The 22,157-nt window shown below is 40.4% G+C and overlaps 1 protein-coding gene across 2 annotated transcripts in view; it reads left to right on the top strand.

Annotated features, from left to right (window-relative positions):
- The window catches only part of Adcy8 (adenylate cyclase 8), a 229,979-nt gene that overhangs the window by 175,889 nt on the left and 31,933 nt on the right, over positions 1-22,157 (top strand). For both annotated transcript variants that reach the window (XM_046464767.2, XM_058585739.1), the window contains 2 exons: positions 5,318-5,490; positions 16,922-17,000. In XM_046464767.2, coding sequence (XP_046320723.1) covers positions 5,318-5,490; positions 16,922-17,000 — 252 coding nt within the window. The remainder of the gene's footprint in view (positions 1-5,317; positions 5,491-16,921; positions 17,001-22,157) is intronic.

Below are 22,157 nucleotides of genomic sequence, written 5' to 3'. Positions count from 1 at the left end.
GGGAGCATTTCCAGCACCATAATATGTTTATAACTGGTGTGACCCCCTCCCCCCCCAAAAAAAAAAAGAAAAAGAGAAGAGAAAGGGGAGAGAGAAAAACCCATTTAATGAACTAATGGCCAATTTTTTTTCCCAAATCAAACTATGCATCCACAGATCTAAAAACTTCAGCAAATTCCAGTCACAAGAAACATTAAACACACATATACACATTCACACATACACATAGTCATCATCATTATCAAATTGCTTAAGACCAGCTAGGCATGGTGGTGCATGCCTGTAATCCCAGCATCCCAGGAGACTGAGGCAGGAGGATCACATGATGAAAGCCAGCCTCAGTAACTTATCAAATCCCTAAGAAATTTAGCAAGACCTTGTCTCGAAATAAAATACAAATAAATCAAAAGGACTGGGGTGTGGCTCAGTGGTTCAGTGCCCCTGTGTTCAATACCTAGTCCCCCCCACACACAAAAAAAAATTGCTTAAGACCAGTAATAAAGACAAAAATCTTTAAAGGCAGAAGGGGGAAAATATGTTAAATATGTTATATACTAAAACAGGTAAACATCACAGCAGATTAAAACAAACAAACAAACAAAAAAAAAACTATGAAAGCCAGAATTTAGAATAAACTAAAGCATTGTAAGATCATACCAGAGCACCAGACACGAATAGAAAGACTCTTTTCCTAAGCAAGATGCAGGAAATGGCATGGAACACAGGACCACTATGCTCCACCTGCAACCCTGGTGACACCCTCACTCCTTACACAGGTGATAACCCCAGGCTGAGGCTCTGGGGAAGCAGAGCAGCTCTGTCCTTCACCTCTGCACACTTTTCTATGCTGCTTGTGCCAGGTGCTGATATGACTAGAATCAGTTGAGTCTGAGTCCATCGATAAGTCTGGATGAACCACAGTGACTTTTCTTGGCTGCCCAAATGGGTACCGGGAGTTCAGTCTGTGGAACTTGCGTGGATAGATGCTCCATGCCCTCTTCCCATATCATGTAAAATCCTTCTTCCTCCTCCTCTCCTAAAAGGAAACCAAGCACATGTTGCCAATTTATGGCACATTGTGACAATATCTTAACATCTGTATGGCTCCTTTCAGCATGGCACAATTCTCAGTCAACAATCATGGATTAATGAATGCATGGTTCAGTGTATACGTGCTTGCTGCTTGTTAGAAGAATTAGGTATTGCTCCCCTTAAGACCTTATTATGTCATGGGACTCAAATTTTTTCAGACATAAAGGAAATTGCTTTATTTGTAATTTCCCAGACCAGTATCATTCGAGAGAATAAAGCCCTGCATGTTCAGAAGCAGCAAAGTGCCATATGACCTTTCCCTCTCCTTTAAAGTGAGGGTAATGATCATGTGCCTATCCTTGGATCATTTTAAAAATTTAAAAAGATGAAGAATGTAAAGCCGTCTGTACCTTACCCAGAATATGTGTCTAATAACTGTTGAGTTGTAATTATCACAGCTACCCTCCACCAAATGTACAGGTATCTCCCCTAGGTGGTCCCCCATCTTGCCTGGAATTCATGTATGGCAAGGGCCTTGTCTGCCTCATACCTCCACGTCTTTAGTATTGGTCCTTATTCTATGCACAATTCATCCTTCCCCATTGAAATGTCTTCGACCTCTTTTTCCTAACTTGGGTATCAAAGTGCCAATGCACATTACATTATCTAATTTTTTAATAGTCAAAAATGATATCTTATTATTGAGTCTTTTTTCCCTTTTCCAAAGGAAAATATAATTACTGGGAACTTTGCCCAATACCAGCATTTCCCCTACAAATCTAAGCATTACTGTATTTTGTTATTTAAAAAAATCTAGGAAGAATCAGGGAATCACATTATTATATAGGATGTGGAATTCTCAGAATTATAAGGATTCACTCTAAAACAGGCACTCAACTCACTGCTGCATTTGATACTGTGTTAAAATAAGAATAAAGAACATTACAAAAGGAAATAATTCACTCGAGCTATACTGTTTCTGTGTACATATTTTGCAGTGTATATACAATTTTTCAACCTACTTTCTAGTTTAGTTATCTTTTTAAATTTTTGTTTTTGTATTTATTTTTTAGTTGTAGTTGAACACAATACCTTTATTTTATTTATATTTATATTTATATTTTTGTGGTGCTGAGGGTTGAACCCAGGGCCTTGCATGTGCTAGGCAAGCATTCTACTGCTGAGCCACAACCCCATCCCATAGTTTAATTATTTTTAAAATGTTCTCTATGTGACCATTTAAAAGCTCTCCTAAAAACACTTCTATATAGAATTTTTTTAAAAATTCTTTGGGCTCTATGTTCTTTTTCCTATTTCCTCTTCCCATTCCTCTTCCTATTTCCTATTGAGTAGAAATTGTTAGGAATGGGAAAAATCTCATTCCTCTTCATCCACCACCTAAAGTACAGCAGTGTCTGTATTTTAGTCTATGCCCTATCTGTATTTCACATTCAGCCTGGGTGGTCTCTTCCCATCAGCTGAACAAGGCTAAATGTGCCTCTATAGACCCATCTGTCCTCCTGGGGTTCCATAAAAGAATGTAAGTTGTTTGACAGAAACTTGGTAACTACCTTGGATCTAGTACCTGCCCATGTTGCAGGATACATGCAGTTGATTCTCCAGACCACTAAGAGGGGTTCTCACGGGGCTTTTGCAGAGCCAAAGCTTCTACAGCTTCCTGACTGTCCTTCTATTTTCTAGTCCCACTTCCACTATTCATGTAAAATGTAAAGGGGACGAAAAAGATGCTCCTGATGTCCAGGGCCTCGTTGTCTATGACATCTCAGAGTTTTTACTGTCTTCACAAGGTTCAATTTATACTTCAAAGTAGAAGGTTTGCTAAGCCCTACAAGGCAGTGAGGTGATTCCTCCATTGGAATGGAGGATGGTGGGAGAGATGGTAAGAATACATCAGCACAACTGATTGAGGTAACAAAACAAGATCCCTTGATCCATTGTTCAAATATATGATTCCATTCCTTCATGACACCTTCCGAAGGCTTGGTGGTGAAGGGAGGATGAAACATACTTGATACTTTTCTGCCTGCCTGTGCTATTCCCTCTGCTATGATCAGTTGCATGATTCTCTAATATAGCCCAAAGAATCAATTCTCCAGCCACTGCTCCTTTTACCTTTGTGTGTATGCCATCCTGTCTTCCTATTGTCTGACACGTGAAATCCTCTCCATTCCTCAAGGTCTGGTTCAAACTCACCCCTCCTGTCCAACCTTCACCCTTGCCTTCTCCCCACAGGCCATACTTGTTCCTGCCTGGGTACTTGCTTTGAGTTTGCTCACACTGCTGACAAAGCACTTTCCACAGCATACTACTGTTGACATTTTCACACTTGCTTCACATTCTTTAACCAGGATTTCCTTTAGCCTTGGGTCATTTCTTCTCCTTTGGATTTCCAGTGCCCACTTCATGCTGTGATTACAATAGGGCACTCAATAAATATTTGTTACATTTTTAAATTCAGTAATTGTGCCCCTGTAAGTCTTTGCTTGAAGGGCAAAATCATTTCAATGACTTTTGATCTAATGCATGATTCCTAATTTGTATTGACAAAGCCATGCACAGACCTTCATTGGGATATAAGCAACAATGAACTGAGAACCCCTCAGATCTCTTATGCTTTTCTTTATCCTTTGTTAAAATGGAGTGTCTTGGAGTTTCTCTGAATAGAGAAAATAAACACTAGAGAATGAACTTCTTATCTGCTGGTCACCTCACACACATTTTCCTGCACAGAGGCATCAAGATGAGTTACCTAAAAATCTTGCCCAAGGAAGGATCTTACAGGACAGCTAAAGAAAGCTTATCACCCCACTTGGTACAAGGACATAATTGGATTTATTAGGAAAGGAAGAGATGAAATTAAAAGATGCATCAGACACACGGCTCCTTCAGGCCAGGGACAATGCCTCTTCCATTCCTGAGGCCCAGGGGCTTTGTTCTCAGTCAGGGCACTATCCACATTTGTTTATGTCAATGTTTGTTGACAAGTTGCATGAATGAGTCAGTGTTGTCTAAGAAGTTTTAAACAGGTCTTCAGTACTGAATTACTCAGGAATTTGTAGAAATTCTTACCTATCTCCCTTACCCATAGCAAAGCCAGTTGTTACAAACACCCTGGACTGTAGGGATTTTAGAGATTATCAAGCCCAGTATTCCAATTAGAGTCACATTTATATATGCTAGTTGTACCCAAGTAACCTAAATGCTGCTTTATATCTCAAGATCTTGGGCAATTGACTTAAGCTCTATGAGCCTCAGTTTCTCAGCCCATGAGATGGAATATATAGAGGTATAGAGGTATTGAGACCAAACTGTCACAAAAAGGACCTTAGATAATGCTAGTTTTTTCTTCTTTTCCCACTGGAATTATAATCTGGAATGATATACTAGAATATCTCTAAAGGGAAATAGGCTGAGGAACTTCCCATGGAAGAATGAATTCTGGCTGATTCGACTGACTAGGAGAACACTCCAGTATTCCATCTCTGGAGTGATTCTAAACTTGTAATTTGAAAGGTTTACTCCAGATACAGGGTAATAGATATCATGCTGGTCTCTGTGGGGTGCAATGGAGGAATGAGGCAGGATTCAGAAACACCTGAAGCTATTGAGGAAAGCTTCTCAGAGGAAAGGACACTGGATTGACATTTGTTGTAGGAGTAAGGCTTAGTCACACGGACCTGAGTTGAGCAAAGACATTGAGGCATGGGAGAGGGTCTAGAGAGTAAAAAGGAGTCTGATGCATGAAGGCCTTGCCAGCCCTGCTATTCAGAAGGAAAAACAATTTGAGGTAGTGGAGAGCAATAAAAGGACTTCTGAGTCAAGAATTGGCATGACCAGATCTAGAAATACTAGGTAGAGAATGACAGCATGCATTGGATAGGGCTTGGAGGTGGCCAGAAAACTGTTCCAGAGTGATCCTGAGAACTAAAATGATCAGGTAAAAGGAGAACGCTGGCAGAATGTGAGATGTTAAGAAAGTAGAACCTACAGGCTAATGGCCTGACCATGAAGCATGGGGAAGAGGAAGGGTTCTGGCTTGGGGATGGTGTCAATGGTGATCTCATTCACAGAAGTAGGAGCATAGGTTGGGAGATACGAAAATAAAGAGTTCAGTTAGGGACCTATTGAATTTCAGGAGGCCCTGAGGTCTCCAAGTGGAAATGCTCAGCAAATATCTATATGAGTAAAGCTGTCGGCATCCATGGCTAGGAGAGGGGGCCTCTTCAGTCACTGTGGAGCCTGACCCCCTGTTCTCTGTTCGCAGTACTTCGTCTTCACGGGCGTGTTGGCCATGGTGACCTGTGCAGTTTTCCTTCGACTGAACTCCGTTCTGAAGCTGGCTGTGCTGCTGATTATGATTGCCATCTATGCCCTGTTGACGGAAACCATCTATGCAGGTCTCTTTCTGCGTTATGACAACCTGAACCACAGTGGAGAGTAAGCATTCACCATTGCTCAGTGCTCATCGGGAGGTGAAACCATTGGGAATACATTGAGCTGGGTATAAAAACTTTGGGACTGATTTGGTATTGAGTTAGATTTCAATTCAGGCATTCTCTAACTTATAAATCTAAGTAAAATCACTTCTTTTCAAATTATTTATATAAATTATAGATTATTTAATTAAATTTTAGACTAAATAGTACCTAAGTAATAGTTCAGATCACTTCCAAACCTCATAATTTGTGATTTCTTCAATAATAGCAGCTCTAAGACTTGGTAGGATCTGATTTTAATTTGGCTATTGCTATATTAATGATAGCAGCCACCATGGATTGAACACCTATGCTCCTTGCATTGTTATTTTTTAAAGTACAGAAAAATACAAAAAGTAACATCAGCCTGGATTTCTCAGAGAAAAGCTCATAAGGCAACGCTTAAGTGCTAATGCAACTCCAGGGCTGTGAAAATGAGGGAAAGGAAGTCGGGAGGCAAATGTGAACAGTGTCTTGTTATGCTGGCAGCGGAGGTTGTAAAGTGATTCAGCTGGTGCCTTGGAGGATGCATTTGCTCTGCTGATTAAAGTGTCTCTGGATAAGCTGTAGGGTGGGGGAGTGTCTCAGAACAGAGGAACACAGAGGAATGTGTCTCTGGGCTCCTTCTTTCTCTTTTCTCCAATGGTCAATGTTGATTCTCCAGAAGCACTTCCTCGTGATATCACTTGGCCAGTTCTGCAGTCTCCTGGGAAACCAGGCCTTACACAGGACTTAAGGGAAGGAGCACATATTGAATGCTGGCCGGCTGGGCTCAGGTGTAGGAAGCCCACATGTCTAGCTGAGGCCAGAAGGAGTAACCGATAAAGAGAAAAACAAAGCCAAGATATTTCAAGAATCCTCAGAAAATGTGCCTGAAACTAATAATGAACATCTGTGAACCAACCCCAGAAATAAATAATGCATATAATTAGTCACATGCATTTTTGTATTTGTTACAAAAATAAAAATGAAGCATTTCAGATATTGTTGAAATTTCCTCCTCCAAGGTCAAACTCCTCTCCCCCTCCCATGAGCCAACTCCTAATACACTTAATATATATCCTTTGCTTGCATGACTTCTAATACATATTTAGCTATGTCCATATTTATAATTGTTTTGTAATATCATTTTGTAGTCATACAATATTGTGTTTTTCAGATCCTTTGAGGCTGACATCTGTAGATCTAATTCATTTTAGCTATGGTCTGTATATAATATGAACATATCAAAATATATTCCCACTTTTGACCTATGAATACATTTAGACCATTACCAGTTTTTTTCCTATCATAAAAAAAGGCTTCAGTTATGATCACTATACTTGTCTCCTGGAGCTTATGTAAAAGCACACTTGCTGGATGTTTGCATTTGCCACTTTTAAAAACATCATATTTCCAAATTGCTCCTTAACATGACTGAATGATTTCCCTCTTATGCTCAGTGTCCTGTTGCCCCCTATTCTCCCACACACCATAGCTAGACTTTTTAAATCATGCCAAATGTATGGGACTGCACTTGATCTCACTGTTTTTATTTGCAGTTTCCTGATTATGAATAAACTTGTGCATCTTTTTATTTACTTATTAACTAGTTGAGCTTCCTTTTACTAAAATTTCCAGGTCATGTCCTCTGCCCTATTTTCTATGGGGTTGTTCACATATTTCTTACAGAAATTACAAAAGTTTTTTTTTTCTTTTTAATTGACAAATAAAGATTGTGTACATTTATAGTGTACAAAAGGATTTTTGACATATGTGTGTGTGTGTGTGTATATATATATATATATATATATATATATATGTTAGAATAGCTAAATTGAGTTAATTAATATGCTTTTGCTGACATACTTAGTTTTTTGTTGTGAGAGCCATTAAAAATCTACTCTTCAGAAATTTTCACATTTAAAATACATTGTTAGCCACTCACGGTGGCACACACCTGTAATACCAGCTACTCAAGAGGCTGAGACAGGAAGATCTTGAATTCAAAGCCAGTCTCAGCAACAATAAGGCCCAAAACAACTCAGTGAGCCCCTGTCTCTAAATAAAGTACAAAATATGGCTGAAGATGTGGCTCAGTGGTTGAGTACCCCTGAGTTCAGTCCTTGGTGCCCAAAAAATTATAGTAATAAAATAAAATATGTTGTTATTAACCATAGTCACCCTGTTGTACCATAGGTCTCTTCAAATTATGTCCGTTGTCTAATAGAAATTGTGTCTCCTTTGACCGATATCTCCCAATCTCCTACCCCCCAACCCTAGTAACCACCACCCTATCTCTCCCTCTTAAAATTCAACTTTTTTAAGATTCTATATATAAGTGCCAAAAAAAGAGTATTTGTCTTTCTGTGCCTGGCCTATTTCACTTAATATAATGTCCACCAGATTCATCTATGTTGTAGCTAATAGAAAGGTTTCTCCTTTTTTTTAAGGCTGAGTAGCTTTCTGTTGTAAATATGTACCACATTTTTTTTCACTTTTTTTATCCATTCATCTTTTGATGGACACTTGGGTTGCTCTCTCATTTTCAATTCAGCATTCTTCACAGTAACCAAGATATAACAGTTTATAATTGGTAGGTACTAATGGGTGGTTGTTACACACATGTGTGGTGTATTTTATGTGTTTCCCCCTATTAAGTCTTCACAGTAACATTTTAAAGAACATAGGCTAAGAGAGGTTAACAATTCCTTGAGTGTGCATGGCCAATAAATAATAGATCTGGATTCAAACTTGAATCTTTCCATCTCTAAAGGCAATGCATGTAAATGCTGCATGAATCTTTTTTAAAGAGGGTTGAAGAACTGCCCGCCATATTGCCAGGGCGCAAGGAAAGTCAAAACAGTTCCAAATTAGGTAAGAAGTTCAAAAGGTGTCCCATGACCAAACAGAAATGAGCACAAAAGAAGGCAAAGAGATATGAGAATAAAATGGGCCACCTTTGTTGTAAAAATGAAACCCTGAACTTTATTCACTGGAAGGGAAGCACTGCACTAATGCAACAAGTCCTGGCTTTAGCTTCAAATCCAGATTCTGTTGTTTACAAAATCACTTCCCATCTCTGGACCTGGCTCACAGGTGAAGTGGAATAGATGTACTCTATTAGTTGACTTGAGCTGCCATCACAACATCCCACAGACTGGACCAAGATTCAGGTGAAAAGTCTCAGAATGGCTTTCATCTGATTGCATTCCAGCTGATTGGAGGGCTGTCTTCCTGACTTGCACATGGCCACCTTCTTGCTAGGACTTTAAATGATGTGTGTGAGAGAGAGCAAGAAAGCACACTGGTGCTTCTTCCTCTTTTTGTAAGGGCACCAGGCCTATTAGATTAAAGCCCAAATTTTTATTACTTCATTTGATCTTAAGGATCTCTTTTTAGATGCTGTCTCCACATACAGCTATACTGGAAGTTAGAGTTTCAACATATGAGTTTGAGGGGAACACAATTCCATCTATACCATTGTTCCAGGGCTATTCTGCGATTCCAAAATGCCTGGCATTTAGTAGATGCTCAGTGTATGTTCATTCTTATTATCTCCTCCTTCTAAGGAGAGAAGTGCAGTTCTGAATTCTGCTCTGATGTCCTCAAGAGAAGTTTGCAGTTGCATTGTTAAGTAAGCCCTTGTAAAATTGGAGATAACCCCAAGTTCATTGCTGCTGATGATCAAGAGCTTTTTTCAGATTTTTCCTGACTTGAGGTCAGACATTGGTTAGTCTTGTATTGCTTCACTCTCTGCTGTCAATCAAAGTAAATTAATAAGAAATAAAAGAGCTCAGTCAGTCAGCCTTCTGTCTCAGCAGCTTTACAGACAGTGGCTTAACAACCATGGTGTCCAGTTGGCAGTCAGGCTGCTTCTGCTGATGAGACTAAACAAATGCTTTAGGAGCTCACACTAGTCCAGGGACATTCCTGCTGATGATTTCTAGGTGTCCTTCAGCAGGTAAAATATAAAAGATGGAAAGCATGGAGAACCTTGCACAGAGCAGATTCTGCTCCTCTGGAGCAGTCCCAAATACTTTAGACTGGTGTCTCCCAATCTACTCATTGGATTCCTTCCATGGCAAGCCTGTGTCTCAGTAGATAACACTGAGCCCCCAAACAAAAGGCATCTTACCCCAAGCATCTTATCAGTCCCTAGATATTCATCTTCCCCAGAATCCCTTGTAGGGAAGCCCATATGTCATAATGTATGTGAGTACAAATTTAACAGCTGGATTCAAATCTCAGCACTCCCCTCTACCAATTGTGATGCTGAACAATTTCACTTAAAATTATTTAACTTCTCTGAGCCCTGTTTTTCTCATCCATGAAGAAAATTAAAATAGTGAGCATATAAAAAGAATCTAATTGATAATAGAGTCTTAGCCCAAAGTCTTCATAGAATAAGCAATTGATTAATGCTAACATTTCATTAAACATAATGGCTTCATATCACAAACACTGTCACTCTAGAAAGTTCCTCATCCTTATCTCTGGACTTCCATTCCCTAACTGGTTTCCTATCATCTATTCTCAGTTCACCCATCCCAAAACCATCTGGTCAATTCACACATCTTAAAACCCTTCATGGGTATCCCTTTAACTATAAGAGGCTAAAAGTTCAACTAGTTTGTTGAGGATTTCCAAGCTCTTCTTCTTCTGGCCCACATTGACTGTTTCAATCTATCCCCTATGACTCACAGGTCAGCATTGGAAGCCCACACTCTCTAAGCACAGGAAGTCACGTGCTTCTTCCCTCCGGAGCTTCTGAATGAATATCCTTGTCCTGATGCTCTGTCTCCCAGATTCCAGCCCATCATTCTCAAGGACAGTCTCCTTGGTGAAACCCTCTTTAATCACTTCCCATTTTCTAATCCATGTGAATAATTTTTGTCTGTGCCCCTACCTCTCTATGTTGCAGTTATTAATTTCTATATCTTCCTCTTCCATTGGAACAGGAGCTTTTGAGGGCAAGGACTATTTCTCATGTTTATATTTCAGCACTTGAGAGTATCTGGCAGTAGGTGTCCAGTTGAATATTTCTGGAATTAAGTGAATGAGTACCTGAAAGGAACATTAGCTCATTCGGAATCTTATTACTCTCATCTAAAACCCCTACAATTTTTTTGTCACTGGTGTCATTAAACCATGTGCTGCCCATTCATATGAACAGTTTGCTTTTGGACTTACATGTCTTGCTTCAAAATTAATGTGATTCCGTTTGGCTAACCTTTCTAGCTTGTTCCAGAACATTTTCTATCCTTACCCTTTCATAGTTTTTATTAGCTATGCATTCTGATAATCACAAGAGATTATTTCTGTGCCACCGATGCCTTGTCGATTTCTTTAAAGATAAGCAAATAGTGGAATATATTATAATACAAGTCAGAAAGCCTAGAATCTATTTTTGACTCTTGCTTCTACTCAGGAGTGGCCACATTGCTAATGTAGAAAGGCAGCACAATATGCTTACTAAGGGTATCAGCTTCTCTGGCTCTAGTAATAACTGGTCCACTTTGTAAGTGTTGGTGGTACTAGAACAGGTCTCCTTCCAATATCCACACTGAAGTCTGGGAGTGACAATAACAGTACTCATGCTGCTCTTCACTTCCAGCTGATCTATAAGGACATTATTTTAATCTACAAAATCTCTCAACATCTACCATGAACTTATTGTTACAAAGTAGATCCTTCTAAAAGGAGCAAGTACCATCTTTATCTTCTATTTCTCTATTCACTCCTCCACTCTGCCAATCCCCCATGCACACACATTCAGATGCTTCATTTCCTGACCCTTCTCATTCTCCTTTCAGGCTTCTGGGGCTAAACAGCATGAGTAAGGGGGTTCTTCGCAGTCTCCAGGCTAGATAAGCCACAGTTACCAAATCATCCTGACAAGACTATCCAGATAGTGTCGTGTATTGAAGGCATTCCAGACATTAAATGTGATACCAGATGAGGCTCTCACAAGTGAGAATGAGTTGGAATAGATAATATCAAGAAAAACACATAGGGAAGCACTTTCTTTTTTTTGAAATGTTAAATTCTAGAATTTATTTATTTATTTATTTATTTTAATTTTTTTATTGGTTGTTCAAAACATTATAAAGCTCTTGACATATCATATTTCATACATTAGATTCAAGTTGGTTATGAACTCCCAATTTTACCCCAAATACAGATTGCAGAATCACATCGGTTACACATCCACATTTTTACATAATGCCCTATTAGTAACTGTTGTATTCTGCTACCTTTCCTATCCTCTACCATCCCCCCTCCCTCCCCTCCCATCTTCTCTCTCTACCCCATCACTATAATTCATATCTCTCCTTGTTTATTTTCCCATTCCCCTCACAACCTCTTATATGTAATTTTGTATAACAATGAGGGTCTCCCTCCATTACCATGCAATTTCCCTTTTCTCTCCCTTTCCATCCCACCTCATGTATCTGTTTAATGTTAATCTTTTCTTCCTGCTCTTCCTCCCTGCTCTGTTCTTAGTTGCTCTCATTATATCAAAGAAGACATTTGGTATTTGTTTTTTAGGGATTGGCTAGCTTCACTAAGCATAATCTGCTCTAGTGCCATCCATTTCCCTGCAAATTCTATGATTTTGTCATTTTTTAGTGCTGCGTAATACTCCATGGTGTATAAATGCCACATTTTTTTTATCCATTCATCTATTGAAGGGCATCTGGGTTGGTTCCACAGTCTAGCAATTGTGAATTGTGCTGCTATGAACATCAATGTAGCAGTATCCCTGTAGTACGCTCTTTTAAGGTCTTCAGGGAAAAGTCCAAGAAGGGCAATAGCTGGATCAAATGGTGGTTCCATTCCCAGCTTTCCCAGGAGTCTTAGGGAAGCACTTTCGAAGAAAACCAATGAAAGTTGGTGCTGGCAGAATCTAGAAGCCACGTGGCATGAGAACAGGTTTCTTCTCACATAAATTGCTATCACTTTGATCCCCATTTGCATTCAGAAAGGTTCTGTGATTGGTTTAATGCTCTGCTGTCATCATCTTGAAACTTAATGATTTTTCCAAAAAGCCCTCCTACATTTCTATGTTGCACATGATCCCACAACTTACAATGTCAATTCTGTCCCACTTATCCACATGTAGCATTCATCATAGATAAGGAATGAACACCCAAAAGATAGATAGCCCACATACAGGGTGGAAGTCAAATAGCATCCATCCAACATCACATAAACTCCATTCATCCACCTGCCTATCCAGTCAACACACACTACCCTCTGTCATCAGCTTTGGCCAGGTGCTACAGAGTCATAGATGAATAAGAATCATATCCACCATTTAGGGGCTTAGGGTCAAGCAACAGTAAGTAGCTGCATGTAGGACAGAATTGTGAAAAAGATAACTGAGATCTGGGTTGATAATTTGCCACCTTGCACTACCTCTGTGAACTAGAATGAATTACTTAACACCTGAGTTTTGGTTTCTCCTCCACAATAAGGATCATAGCCCATTATTTTTGATATGACAAAGCCAGAAGTAACCATCTCAGATGTAATAGAAAATAAGCACCTAACAAATGTATATCATTAATATGCACTAGAATAAAAGATAATTTAAAATGGGATGGTCTAGTATGGGTTCCATGGAGGCGGATGGGAACTAATAACAAAACTAAAAAATTAGAGTTGAATGCTCAATACTGAATGCTCTGAATTTGGCAACTGACATGTGAGTTCCCAACCAGCTGTGACACAGATGAGCTGTGTAACCATGAAGAAGTAACTTCTCTCTGGTCCACAGTCTCCTGCTGATAAAATAAAAGGCTTGCAAGTGATATTATATTGTGTCTGATACACATACTACAGAACTGAGTGGATTTACCAAATATACATTGTATTTTGTGACATAGAATTATTTTCATGATTTATACTAAGTTCAAAAGTATAAATTATGAAAATGTTATGAAGGTATAAAATTAAATTTAAATACTATGAAAAAATATTATGAGTTAAAATGTTATAAAGTTACAAAATAGTATACACCAGAGAATCCTGCATTTGTCAACATTTTTTCATGAGGTAAAAGAAAATGACACTTCATTGACTCCAAGGATAATTTTTATTTTCTTATTGGTAAGATTTTAAATTCCCAAATATACTACAATTATCATAAATACTTCTTTAATGAGTAATATTCAAATGTAATACTAATCTTTAAGATACATCAGATAAGGTGCTCTCTAAAGATTTTCATAACCCTGAGAATTTCATTATTCTACATGTCTTGATTAATGATGTTCTTTCAAAAATGTTAGCATGGGAAGATGGCAGTATTACTCAGTGATTTTATTAATCCAAATAAATCAGTTTAAAATGTCCTTGGTCCTCAACACTCAATATCAAGTGAAGTATTATAATATGGTATAGAATTCAGCCATTTGGCTCTCTTAGAAGTTTTTCAAAGAATTAGAGAGGCTACAAAAAAACCCTTCTAAATTCAAAGCATAATTTCTTTGGGATGTTTCTCAGCCTGGCTGACTTACTGTGCATATTCTCCAGTCTCTACTTGGGCTTTTTTTTTTTTTTCATCTGAAGTACAGCTAAACACTCGAGATTGTTCACAGTTTTCCTTTACTTTTGCTTCTGAGTTTCGTCTAGTCATCTTTCTATTTTTGGTCAATCACTGCTTTCAAAATGACTCAAGAGGTATCTGTGTTTTCTCTTGAAAATGTGTTTCCAATGATAAATTACTGGGCTTAAAATAAGTTTCCTGCATCACAAAGAAAAGGATCTCAGAAGTACCAGGCAGAACAGGAGCTTGGGACATATTCGTGGATTCACAGAAGGCACCACACCTAGGACATCTTCCAATCAAACCAAGCAATGTGCAGAAGTCATCTATAGAAGCACCAGCCCCATGTACCTCCCAGGTGGGAGAGGAAGACGGGGGCCAGAAGGTCCTAATATTTGTATAGTAAACATTATTAGAGTCATGCACAAATGACAAAGTAAACTGTGACATAGAGATAATAAGTGACATGCCCAAGCTCAAAACCTGATGGGTAGCAGAACTTGCTTCTGCAAGAGTTCAAAGAGTTCAGGGCCTGAATCATTTTCCCAGGGATCCACAAACTTCAGGAGCTAGAGAACAAAGTGACAAAAAGCAAAGAAAAGATGATCATTAAATATTCCTGTCCCCTAAAAACAAGCCCCATGGTGAGTGAGTTCAGGAATCCGTAAATGAATCCTCATCCCTAAAATGCAGGGGTGAAGATACATGGGCGAGAGTCCGACCCTCTGCACTTCAGCTCTCTTGTTGGGCAGCTCCAGTAGATATGAACACTTTCTTACTGAGTCTCCATGTGACCTCAAACACGACATGTGGCATTTATTTATTATCCCTGCCCTAGAGGCTTGTTAACTCAGCTGGCCAAGCAAGATGTGTCTTGAACTTAAGGAACACATCCCACCCCTTCCTCCTCAAGTCTTACCCTCCATTAATTCTTCCCTGACACGCAGCCTGGGTTACTTTCTCTTCCCAAGCACTCCAGTGGCAACGAGGATATATCTGTTCCATGGAGTTTATCATATTATAAAATTATCTATGTATTTGTTCTTTCTCTTAGTGGTCTATTTTGAGGGCAGAGACAATGTGCTTTCTTTATCTCTGCCTCCCAGTGTATGACTACCACACACTAGAAGCTCAGTAATTATGTGCTTCTCTGGGGCCATAGATAAGAAACATATTAAGGTCCATTATTAGCATCTTATCTCCAAGGAAAAGCAGATGGAACTAGGGTGCTGAATCCTACTGTAGTCCCCAGAGCTCTCTGGTCCTCATGGTCTCTACACACACAATACCTTTCCAAGAGACTAACCTGGGGAGCCGTACTGGTCCTGACCTACTTTAGGTTGGAGGGGGCCTTTCAGTAGAAAGCTAGGTGAGAAGCTAGTGTGGGTAGCTGAGTCCATGCCGTTTCCCTGTGCTGCACCTGCTAGTCTCCAGCAAGAGGAGAGAAGGGAAAGCGAATGATGGCCTTCACACACCTGGATGGACCCTGCTCTTCTCCCTGTAGGTACTGCTTCTCATCTGTGATAGCCCCATATGTCCTTAGGCCACATCAGAGTTACTTTCCAGTGAATTCTGAGGCTACGTATGTGTGCTTGTGTTGGGGAAAGGATTAAACAAAGGAGTGATAGGATTTGGTTTCAGTGATAAAAAAATATTCTGGCAACACTGTAGAAAGTAGACTGTAGGAAGGGATGTAAGGTGGCAGTTGGAATCAGGTTGGCGGTACTTGGTGGTAGAGGTGACAGGATTTGCTCTAAGTTGATGGGGGTGGTGAGGACTGACCCCTAGTTTTATTTCTGCTTTAGGCTCAAGGACCTGGGTGAATGGATGGGGGGGGGGACTGCCTGAGATGGCGAAACCTGGGCAGAGACAACCCTAGGTCATATTAAGACAAACCACATCTTACGGAGAGATAATTTGTACTTGAATATTTTTATTTGGGGTTTCCTTCTTTAACCAGTGAAAGCCCATCCAGGCTTTATCTCCACATGTCTACTTCACAGTCCAATGTTGCTTCCTCCAAGCCTTTTTCCTCCTGGCCCAAAATGTCCTGAGAAGACCCCATGCTGGGGAAGAACTGAGGAAGAACTGAGAATAAAGCCAGGGATTCCCTGGACCTCCGAACTCCCTTCATGGATGAAGGTCATGTCGGGGCGAATGTGTATCCTTGCCACTGGCCTTTGCAGCTGGGTCTTCTAGAGAGCCCAGGTCAGTGCCCCGTCCCCAGCTTTTCCCCACAAGGCTCATGGATCTAGTGCTGAGGTACACTCCTGCAAGAGACAGCTCCAAGGGAGCAAAGGGTTTACTAAGAGACATAAGGTTTAAAATGGAGGAAACGGTACTCCTTGACATATAGAATTGATCTAGGGATTTTAAAAAATGACATAAGGTTTAAAACAGCGTCCAACTTGTGAGATGGAAACAAAAATCTAAGCATGAAAGCACTCAAAATAAAGACTGTCACAAACAAAGATTTCACAGTGGTCTTCTAAAGAGGATCAGATCCCAAAAGGGGGGCCAGAGGATGTAAGTCTTCACATGAATTTCTGTGATGAGAAGGCATACAAGCTCTTTGAGATCTAAAAAAAGTACCTGCAAATAGAAGACGTTACTAATGTGGGCACATTGTCTAGATGCTGGGCTCTAGAATCTCTCCTACCAGGTATGTCCTGGGGACCTCCACTGCTTAGAGGACCCTGGTTGCTGAAAAGCTGATGCGTGAACCCGCAGAGCAGCCTGTATCTCATGGTGGGTGCTCAGAAGACACTTTCTTCTTCTCCCACTCCTGGTCAAACTTGTTTCCATGGGAGCATCCTTGAAGTCCCTCCATACCACCATATTGTTTTTCTTCTTCCCACAGAGATTTCCTGGGGACCAAGGAGGCCTCCCTGCTGCTGATGGCCATGTTCCTCCTTGCTGTGTTCTACCACGGACAGCAGGTAACACAATACTTTGCTCAAGCTACCCTGGCCACCCACGTTCTCGGTGGCCGTGAAACTGCCCTGCAATGCCTTTCCTGTTCTTTGCGACAAATGACTATTAGCTGTTTGCATCAATTGTGACATTTAATGAATCAATGTCTATTGAAGATCACCTAATGGAAGACTAAGCTAGAGAAGATGAAGTCGTGAGTGTGTGGCTTTAAAGTCCTTTTAGCCCATCGCTTCCAAACTGACATTAGGAAAAAAGAACATTTTCCTAATAAAAGAGTTTTTGATTTCTGCCTGAGGCAAACTGGGATCCTTCCCAAATCTATTGCCTGGAGAAAATTATTGCTAGAGAAGGTGTGTGCTGTGCTGGGTAAACATTCAGGCTGGAAGATCAGCAGAGGCAGGGTTCTGGCCCAGCTCTTCTCAGGAGCTGTGGCCTTGGATAAGTTATTTATTTCCTGAGAGTCGGCGCCTTGACTCTCAAAGTAGTAACATCCACATAGGACTCTTTGAGATGGTTGTGTCTAGGGTTTGAGGACTCTTTGAGATGGTTGTGTATGGGGTTTTGTATGCTGCTTCGTGTGTGTATATGTACATGTCGAGGAAAAACTTCATTGCTAAATTGTCCTGATTAGAAAAAGTGCCTACCACACTGATTCTGCTCTGAGTCCCTAGTTGTTTGGTTTTGATTTTTTTGTTTTGTTTTTTCATGGTGCTGAGGATGGAACCCAGGGCTTCATTCACTCTAGGCAAGCACTCCACCACTGAGCTACATCCTCAGACTCTGAGCCCCTGTCCTTTACTGGGATCTGGAGTGAGGAAGAACTACACAAAACCCCATTCCTGGAAGAGTTTCTAAGAGGAGAGTGAACTCTAAATAATGCAGAAGTATTAGGTGTTGGACACACTTGCCCAGGGTCTTGCCAGAAGGAGCTACTCTGAAAAGCGCCTCCCAGCAGGCTTCACTCAGGAGGTGTTGCCTACTCCCAGAGGCCAGTGGGACTTATCCAGGCAGATTCCAACCGGTGATCGGTCAGTCTCTGGAGAGGTCTTCTCTCCCTGTATAAACCTGGCCTCATCAGCCTCGTTGCTGGGCTCTGGATCCCAGTCCATCTTTCTCTGGTCTGTGTGCATTTCAAAAAGAGTAACTAGAAAAAGTAAGGCAAACCAAGAAGGCTGACAGCCAGAGCAGAAATAGGAACATCTCTGGGAAATCACCATGGAAACAGGGAGGCAACAACCCTGGGAAACCAGGGATTAAATAGTCAAAACTCCCGAGAATTGAGACATACATATGGAAAGTCACTCATAATAAGGGGGATGGTTAAAGCAGTGACTGTTTTTTACCTTTTGATGGAATTTGTAATAAAACACAAAGTCAAATGTCAAAGTCTAGCCATTACCAGAATTCCTTGGTATTTCTGACCATCTCTGGAAACAGGTGTCCTGTCTCCTAGGTCTGGGTGGCCTCCTTTTACAGAAGGACACGCAAACTAAAATCCATTTGAGGGCAATGAGGACAAAACTAGACAAGGCAGAGATGCACCCCCAGAGATGCACTCACTCCATCACACAGGTTTCAAAATGGCAAGTGAGAAATCCCCAGAAAGAGCTGAAAGAACAAATTTGTGGTAAGAGTCCTCATTCCATAATAATAATGTGTTTCTGTCTCCTCTGTTACCCTAAGAAATTACCTGTGCCTTGACAGTTCCCCTTTTCTCAAATGCTAAGCTTCTAACACTCCAAATCAATATATCCCACTTTACATTTGTGCAGGAAAATCAGATAATCTAATCCTGTTAAGATTATGTGTAAGGTAAGAATGCTTAAGTGCTTCACTGGAGTCTGAAAACTTGTGACATCTGATAATTTTTCCCTTCTATTTCTAACTTTCAAAAGGCTTAGAATTACATAACTACATCTCACAACCATCAGTTATAAGTATTAGCTTTAGCAGATGGCACCCAAACCCCAGCTCTGCTCCTTAGTAGGTACATGATCTTCAGCAGTTTACTAAACTTTCTGTATCTGTTTCCTCACCTACAAGATGGAAATGCTAATAACAGGTTCTACTTCCTCTGTTGTGATAGTATTGTGTGAGCATATAATTACAATATACTTAGCCCAATGGCTTGCACATATAAGAGCTAAAAATCATTGGTTAATATTTTACTTTGAAAATAAGCCTCTGTCACCAACAGGGAAGATGTTGTTATCTGTCTAGCCCTAAGACAGGAGAAGAGACTCCATCTCCTGAGGTCCTGAGTTGCAAAGCCAATAAGAACAATTCTGAAACAGGAATCCAAGTGCTCTACCTTCTGCTTCCATTCTGTCCCTACCGCATGCCACTGCCTCCCTATATTAGAAGCTGCTTTCAGCAGGGCTGCATCCCTTCGGGTGTCTCCTCTTTATAGCAAGTGGCAGGCCCCTGTTCATCCAGAATCAAGCCCACCCACTGCTGACCTTGTGACCTGCTCCCACCAGGTTCCTCTGTGACTCAGCAGCCCTGTGTTTTAATAAAGCCTGAATGTTGCCCATTGATGCCAGGTGTGCCAAAGCTGGGTGGGTGGGGCAGGCATGATGAGACAACCCCAGAGTGACACAGGCAGTTAGGCAACTGAAGAATTGGGAATTTTCATTTTGCACATGTGTGGAAGTGTTATGCCAAATACTTCCTCCTCTTCTGAGAAGGTGAACTTCTGAATGTTGGACAGGGAGGGATAGCAAATGCCAGATGCCACCAGCTCATGCCTGATTCACTCACAGTGCCTGAGCACCTCCATTTACAGAAGAGGAAGCCACACCTGTGCGTGGGGACAGAGATTCATAAGGTCATGCCTCCAGTCACCTACTCCTGGGTCTGTGAAAGATACATGTTGGGGACTGCGTGGCTCAGAAGACCCAAGCCTTGGAACCCAATGTTTTTATATATACATGTATATGTATGTATATATATATATATATATTTATGTGTATATATATTTATGTGTACATATATTATTGGTCATCATTGTAATATACTATGGTAATATATAAAGGAATTTAGAAAGTCATTAAGAAATAATAACAAAAGATGTATAGGAAAAGACTATTTTTGTCCAACCATCCCTTGACCTTTCAAACCCCCTAAGTAACCATGTTTAGTCTTCTGATATTTGTTGCCATAGAGCACGATGATGTTATATTGCTATTTTGAATTTATTCATTTTAAACATCATGTATTAGCTTTGCCTTCCTTAGGTGTATATTCCCATATCCTCTCTTTGAAAATCATAAATTCCAATGAAATAATTCAACAGAGTTTGGTTATTATCTACATTAATATTGTGGAACCTAATATTCTTGCTTGAGTTCCAGCAATGCCATTTGGAGCGTGAGTGACCTTGAGACACAACTTCCCAGAGCTGTCATTTTTCTCTTATCTGTAAAGTGCAATGATAAGTCATCTGTCAGAGTTAGCGACCTGCTGAAAGAGGTCATTCCATACGATATAGGAGTTAAGAGTCACAGCTCAGAGTCAGAATGCCCTGGATTCAAAGCCTCTACTTCTGAGACCTTAGGAAATTGCCTCAACCTTACCGTGCCCACTCCCTCACCTGTGAAATGGAGATAATGAAGAGCCTGCCTCGATGAGCTGTCATGGGACTGAATGAGCTTGAATGCCATGAAGTGCCTGCAACGGAGCCTGAGCAAGGCAGGGGCTCCGTCAGCAGTGGCTGTCATGATGTTAAAAGCCTGCCACAAAATACAGCAACAATACCGATTTATTCCCTTGGCACCTTTTTCATGTGGTCAGTTCCTTGATGACTGCATGCAAATCAGGAAAGAGCTTGCCCTTCCATTCAAATGATATTTTTGAGCAAATGCTAAAGAAATTTTACTTTTAAAATATCAATGTCCATGTCTCCCTTATGTTTTTTTTTTCTCTCCATGTCCACACTAACTAAGTGACCCCTTTGGTGTTGAAGTTTCCTTTGGTGCCCTCCAGCCACCACTCAGCTCTGTGTAAATAGAGGCAGAGACTGTTTCACTCATCTTCCTCTGCCTGGCATCCAGCAGAGAGTAGGTGTACTTGACCTTTTTTTTAGTAAATGGAAGAGGAAAGCCTGCCTTCTGTGGAGCTTTAATACCAGCTGGCACCTGCCCTCCTGACTCTTGGACAGCATGGTCTCTGTGCACCTGCATTCAATGCATCTACCTTCAGTCACCAGGCTGAAAAGTAAACGGTGTTCTTATAACTGGAAAATTCTTGCTTAGGTAAAACCCAGGCCTCCATATTTCCCTATTCCGAGTTGAATTCCTTTACATGAGGGCACTTCAACAGGACAGAAATAAACAAGTACCTCCTACTTCGACCAAGCATGCATTGTTTTTTAAATATTTTTTAGTTGTTGATGGACTTTTATTTTATTTATTTGTATGTGGTGCCAAGAATCAAACCCAGTGCCTTATGCATGATAAGCAAGCGCTTTACCACTGAGCCACAACCCCAGCCCCACAAGCATGCATGTTTAATGAAAAAAAAAAAGAAAAAGCATTTCATTGGGAAATAGTTATGGGTGAGAAAATGCTGTGCTGCAATCATAGAAGTCAAAACTGATGCTCTTGAATCTGGAAGCGAAAATGATCAAAGCAGAGCTTTTGATCTCATTTCATCCACAGATGCCTTAAATTATAGGAACACCTTGCAATCTTATATTTTAGACATTTCAGATGGCCTTTGTGTGCATCATTGTCACTTGATCCCAATAATAGTTCCATATAATAATCCATATCTCTTAAATTAGACAGGCTAGGGGCCATCAGCCTTAGTCATGAGAAAGGAAACCAACAAGCGGAATGAATTTCCCAAGGCCACCCAGCTACCTGGTGGAGCACCCAGGACTAGCATTCTTGTGAACAAGCCACTGCCTCCGCTCATGATTATTTTGGAGGGGAGGTGTTGTGGGAAATTTCAAAAACATACAAGAGTTAATAAAAGCATGTCTGAGGTCACATTGACTTACATCCAGCCTTGTTACATCTGTATCCCTATTTATTTTGCCCCTTGATCTCCTTCCCTCCAATTATTTTGAAGAAAATTCCAAACCTCCTATCATTCATCTGTAAGGACTTCAGTATGTGTCTAAAGTGAGATTTTTAACCTGATCACAATTAAAAGAATAC

Source organism: Marmota monax, unplaced genomic scaffold, assembly GCF_021218885.2.
Source record: "Marmota monax isolate L192 unplaced genomic scaffold, Marmota_monax_Labrador192_F-V1.1 WCK01_AAM20220418_F8-fsc00003, whole genome shotgun sequence".
Taxonomy (NCBI): domain Eukaryota; kingdom Metazoa; phylum Chordata; class Mammalia; order Rodentia; family Sciuridae; genus Marmota; species Marmota monax.
The sequence above is the reverse complement of the archived record's forward strand: the minus strand, read 5'-3'. Positions and strand labels throughout refer to the sequence as shown.